This window comes from Corythoichthys intestinalis, chromosome 7 (genome assembly GCF_030265065.1).
Source record: "Corythoichthys intestinalis isolate RoL2023-P3 chromosome 7, ASM3026506v1, whole genome shotgun sequence".
Classification (NCBI taxonomy): domain Eukaryota; kingdom Metazoa; phylum Chordata; class Actinopteri; order Syngnathiformes; family Syngnathidae; genus Corythoichthys; species Corythoichthys intestinalis.
The window spans coordinates 24890876-24897020 of NC_080401.1; the positions used below are offsets into that span (position 1 = coordinate 24890876).

At 39.2% G+C, this 6145-nt stretch overlaps 1 protein-coding gene across 4 annotated transcripts in view; it reads left to right on the top strand.

Annotated features, from left to right (window-relative positions):
• The window catches only part of nek7 (NIMA-related kinase 7), a 124446-nt gene that overhangs the window by 65468 nt on the left and 52833 nt on the right, over positions 1–6145 (top strand). For all 4 annotated transcript variants that reach the window (XM_057840690.1, XM_057840693.1, XM_057840692.1 and 1 more), the window contains one exon: positions 1336–1446. In XM_057840690.1, coding sequence (XP_057696673.1) covers positions 1336–1446 — 111 coding nt within the window. The remainder of the gene's footprint in view (positions 1–1335; positions 1447–6145) is intronic.

Sequence of the window (6145 nt, forward strand, 5' to 3'; positions counted from 1 at the left end):
CACACATTTCTGCATATTTTTATCTATTTTTTTTTCTTCTTTTTTTTTTTTTTTTTTTTTACATTTTATCAAAGTTTTCACCAGTGTTCACCTGGCTGCTGAGTTTGGTGAGTTTTGAAGCATTCTGAGGGGGTCAAAGTAGGGCTCAAAGCGTCGGCGGGACAAGGAATGACTGATGGGGGCGCTACATAGTTTGTTTGGAATTTGTCTTTACACGGTGTCAAAGATTGCACCTGTCTTGACCTGCCTGCCAATTTTGGTGCATTTTGAAGCATTCTAAAGGGGTCAAATTGAGCTGAAAGGGGCTGCGGAACAAGGAATAACTATAACAATAATAATAAAACCGAGGACCACAACAGGTTACCTAAAAAAACCATTGTCACCTGCATGTCCACACTGTTCAGTTATGGATGTGTTCTAAGTCAAATAAAATCACATTTTATTTGTTTAGACCAAATCACAAGAACAGTTATCTCAAGGAGAAAACAAAACATGTTTTAACACTAGAAGTCCCAGCGAATTCTAGATCATGAGGATTTGCCATTGGGAAAGGCCAAATTGGCCTCTGCTGGGCATTCTTAAGGTGCAGTAGCCCTACGCTGGATTTCGACCTACTTGAGCATTGTAGCTTTTTTTTTTTTTTTTTTTTAAATTTTTAATTTTATTTATTTATTTATTTACTTATTTTATTTTGCCCTCCCAGGTAAGACTAATGCCCACCCACACCTGGCATCCTGGTAACACCACTGGCTCATGCTAATAAACTAATAAGGACAATGGCAACAAAAAAGAGCCAGTTAAACTACAGACTCCATCTCCGTGGTGGAACACCAAGACAACAAATAGTGAAGAATTCTCTACGCAAGTAGTATAAGGCAGACTACACTCTCTGATAGTCTCTGTGGGAGGGTTTGGAGCTGTTCGGTGGACAGAACAAAACATGTTGTAGCCAAAACAGAACGCAGCTGCCACCCTTGGGATACCATTTTTCAAAAATGAAGCCGTCTCTCTGAGATGATTTTCTGAAGCAAAATAAGGAGAGTGAGAAAGAATCTGGGTGTATGGGAAAGCTTATAAGAGGTTCTGTCTGAGATGACAGTTGATTATGGGAGTGAGAATGATTATCCAACTGAAGAAGAAGTAGTTCGATTCAACAATGCCAGTACATGTGGATGTAAGGAGGTTGTACTGTGGGCTTTCTTAATTTATTGTACTTTGGGTGCTATTCTGAACTTATATGATGTATGATGATAATGTGATCAGATATATACATCTAAACTTTCATATTGTACTTTTGTTTTATTTCCTTGTTGTATTCTTCTCTTCCTTCCACAGCAACTGAATCATCCAAATGTGATAAAGTATCATGCGTCTTTTATTGAGGACAATGAGCTCAACATAGTACTGGAGCTAGCCGATGCTGGAGACCTCTCACGTATGATCAAGGTAAGTGACTTTCCACAGCTGCAGTACACGATTTCAAAAGTACACAAGAAACCACAAGTCTCGATTGTAGCATAGAGTACACAAGGATGCTGAATAATATCATTTAGCCAAAGGCTTTTGCTTGTTACTTATTGTAGCATTAACTTCCTATTGGAAGAGGGCAATTATTTAATTTTTATTGTTGACAGAAAACATTCGGGGTTAAAAAGATGATCTACTTTAATGCATTTAAAGTGCCTGTGACACGAAAAAGCATGTTTATTTCATAATACATGTGATATTTTATGCTCCTGAATGAAATGGACCACTTGGATGTGTGAAGAAGTGATCGATATATTTATTCCATTTTTTGAATCCCGCGCTACGAAAATGACAGACTTCTGGCTTCGGTCTTGCATTGAGGAAGAGGGCGCTATGACGTGTATGGAGGAATGAGTCCTCTTCACTATCTAGTCGTACTGTTGTATTAGAAGGACTAAGGATTCCGCTGATTTTGCGGATTAATATGTTTATTTTTCGCATCACGCCAGCCAAACGGCTGCAGAAAAATCTTGCTGTACGAGGGAGAGGCGTGTGTGACTTTTTGGGGTTTCAAAAGGTCCCCATTAACCGGTGGATATTGGCCAAAACAAGCCCTACTACTGTGGGACCATGGGACTTACGAGGAAGTGAGTAAACATCGTGTTTTGTATTATGTCAAATACTGGGATCATTTTAATATGTAGGTGGCTTGCGTTTTCTGGCTGACATGCTCCTTGTCTCCTCGGCCGATGACCGGCAGCTTGTCACACATCCCCCCGCCGGGAGAGCACTATACTCGGCTTATTGCCCTCTTCATGTGCCCGGTGTTCTGTCAAAATTTTCCGACCGATCAGAAATTTCAGCTTTTTGTTAAAAATAGACGAGAATACAGCAATTACAAAGTAGACACTACAAACTTTCTTTAAATATGGACTACTTACGTTTGATCATGGATGGGCATGTAAAAACCTCTCCTCATACACATTAGCTGCACAACAACGCAGCCGCTCGCGTATGACTCTGTTTACTTCTTCGCCGTTTAGTAAAGCATTATTTTGCCATATTCGTGTTGACCATTTGGCAGCTACATGCTCCTTCGACGTCAATTGGTTTGTTCGGCGGTCATTGTCCAGCTGCTTCCCCGGCGAGCTCTGCTGTCCGTAGTAGCAGGGGAACAAGCTGTAAATTGCTCTCCGCCGGGCAGGTTTCCGATCAGCGAAGACAATCGACAACCCAGTCGTCATGTGAAATGATCCGGGCCAGTTATGTGAGATTTTCCGCTTTAAAACATCACTCGGTTCGGGTTAGCATGTTGGCTAGCTGTCATGCCTCTTGGTTTGTTTACATTCTCTGAAGTCGGGGAAGGGAAATGACAAGCCCGCTAGAGCCCTATAATGGTAGGCGTGGCTAACCGGCAGATTAAAAGACTAATTTCTCGTCATCTGCGCTTTGCTAAATTGTTGTATGTAGTCGAATCGTCTCAAAATATGATTCTAATTCACATAATAATCCTATTTAAGACTTTTTTTTTCTCCTGTCGTACGCACTTTAAATCTGCGCAAGGTATATCACCTACAACAGTAGTGTCAAACATTCGGAGACCGCTCGTAGTGGACTGTAATTTTACAGAGTACAGTATATGGGTTTTAATCCCAAATAATTTCTGAATTGTTATGCTATCCATTATTTTATTGATTAATCAAATCATTGGCAGGATTTCCTCTAGAAAACTTGAAAAGCCTGGTGGTGGAGAAGCCCACCGGCGGCCCACAATGTTTTGGGAGTTTTAAAAATATGACTAGTATGTGTTGTTATAAGCCATACTTTATATTGACAATACTTAAACATAGAGTCCTACAAAAAGGCAGTCTTGAAATACAATGTTAACAAACAAACAAAAATACAATGCATTTCAGTGCAATGGCAGAGAGCTGGCACAGGTTTGTTCACATATCGACCATAAGATGTTGCTATTGCGCTATCAACCGTATCACCAGACGTGATTAAAATTCAGTTAAAATATGCATAATTTCTATACTTACCTTTACATTTTTATACTTTCATTTTTTTGTTTGTTTGTTTGTTTGTTTTTTTGTTACAGTTTTAGCCTGCCAGGGGGTCAAGACAAGCCTGGCCGCCCTGCAGGCAGATAATGTCCTCTGTAAACCCTGGTTGAGCAAAAATATATTGTGCTAGTTTATTTATAGTCTTTGTTTTTGTTCATGTCACTACTTTGGTATCCACTTCTTGTGCTTCTTCAAATTCATGCAAATTACAAGTTAAGCCCCCTAAGGCTGAAAATAATGATTACTTTATAATACATTAGTGACTTCTTTTGCCTTAAATTGATAAATTGTTCTAGTTTAGTCCGTAATATATCAGAATTGATCGTTTTCTATGGTAAAAGCAGAAATCTGCAAATGTCACAAAAGGCAATCAGAGGTATTTCATCAAAGAACATTGACTGTTAAGAGGCTGAAATTTCAAGGATTTGGAAAATTTTAAGTTACAAGTGGATGATTAAGCAATTGTCAAAATACCTGTGGATTTTTTTGTGTAAATCACTGATATTATTCAATCAGTTTTGATACCGCTGTAGTACCATTTTGCTAAAATGTGCCTTTGGTGTCAATGTCTCTACACTGACTTTAGTTGATTCCGTTACAAAGCTGCTATCCAACTGTCACTCCTGGCATGATTTAAAGGTGATGTTGAGAAGCTGAAGAATAATCATACCGAATTGGTTGGCATATTTGAGCATTCCTTCACGCAAATGGTCATGATTTACACACACAAATAAGGGTTATTCTTAATTACTTCAGTGTTAATGTTTACATACTTACAAACATTGTCACAAATTAGACTACTTTTCGTGAAATGTGTAAAATCTAATAGGATAATGTCTGAAATTGAGTCCCTGCTCCACGCCATATTGCCTCTCTATTGAGATTAAAGGAATGCTGGGTTGGAAACAGCATCCCAGACATGTGGCCTTGTATAACTGAAGAAACGGAGGCAGGAGGTCTGTGGTTATGCATGACTGGAGTTTTGGCTACCTGGACAGTGAGTCAAACGGAATTATACATTCCTTAATGTAACCAAAACCCAAATATTATAGGACCCCCTGAAATCTTCTTTAATCTAAATAGGCTGTGTGGACGGCTGCCTCACTTGGAGAAAGGAAGTTGGGAAGAATAAAACGATGATCATTGGCAATAAAGTTACACATGTTTTTAAATGTACACAGACTTGACTTTATTGAGCAACGTCCATTAGAAACTGTAGTATCCATGTGGAACTCCAAAGACCCAGCATAGTCTGTTTGCTCCAGAATTTGCCACTATTGTTTGCTGACACAATCAACAGACAAAGCCCTACTGATCCACCTCCCTGAGAATCTGACAGTTACTGGCAGAGAACAACTATGCCATGCAGGAGCATGCTCCCTACTCACCCGATCTGTCTGCAAGTCATTATACAGTGGTACCTCGACATACGATTGCATCGACATACAATCCTTTCAAGATCCGACATAAAATTTGACTCCTTTTTCTCGACATATGACGATATGCTCAAAATACGACGATTTATGACAACGTCGCAATTTCATTGTTCTGTGGTTCTCCTTGTTTTTTTATCTTAAAGTGAGACCCAACCCTAAGTTTTTATGATGCCTGCCAGGATTGCAAATTAGTGGTGTGCCTGTATCAAATCTGGTCTTCTTCCATGCATAAATGATGCCGCAGCGTTGTATCAGCACAGCTCGACAAGCTGTTTGCAGTCATACTCGGCAGCTTCACATCCGTACAGTTCAACACCACAAATGAGGAGAAGCGAGGATTAGCTGTACAAGAGAGTGAACATGGCGGAGTTAAGGATCTCACATGCACACACACAGACACACACACTACCATGTCAACAGATACTTTGCCGACACAATCATGAGAATGTATGAGTGTTTGTAAAGCCAGAATACTAACATACATCTAAGGAAAGAACTTCAGGTTTGTTTGCACCGTGCCTTCCCTATACAGTAACCAGTGACAGAGAAGAGCTTTTTTGTCCTTTGTGTCATTCACCATCAATAATACAATTTTTAAGTAAATCTGGCATTGCTCTTTTGAATGCCAAATCACATATTAGTTATTACATTGTTGATGTTTACATGTAGTCTGAAACAGGGCATTGCACACATTTAACTTTTTTTCCAGTATGTACTGTATGTTATTTCCTTTTATTTCCATCATGTTCCTTTTTTACTACTCAAAAGCTCTTCATCTCAGAATTTAAATTTATGAAATGGCGAGATTTGTATTTACTTACAAAATATGAATGTGCGGTGTTTGCAGTTAAAGGCGTGACGAAAAGGGTGGTGGTGGGCATCTATGTGCTCCCCCATTGACATCAAACACTCCTCTGATATGGAAATGGAAGGGCAAGGGAAGAATGGCTCCATAGTGAGGCTTTGTTTGGATATAGGCCAAGGTCTTCCTTCTTTCCATCTACCTCTTATCAACCCCTTCATTTTTTTTCTTTCATTCTTCAGTTGGGTTGTTCATTTGTAGACTTCACTAACATGTTAAAAATTGTTATTTTTAAAAATAACCTTGTATAGGATTTTACCTGATTTACACAACAATTTGCATTGAAAGTGCCCAGAATGCAATTTTTTAAACCT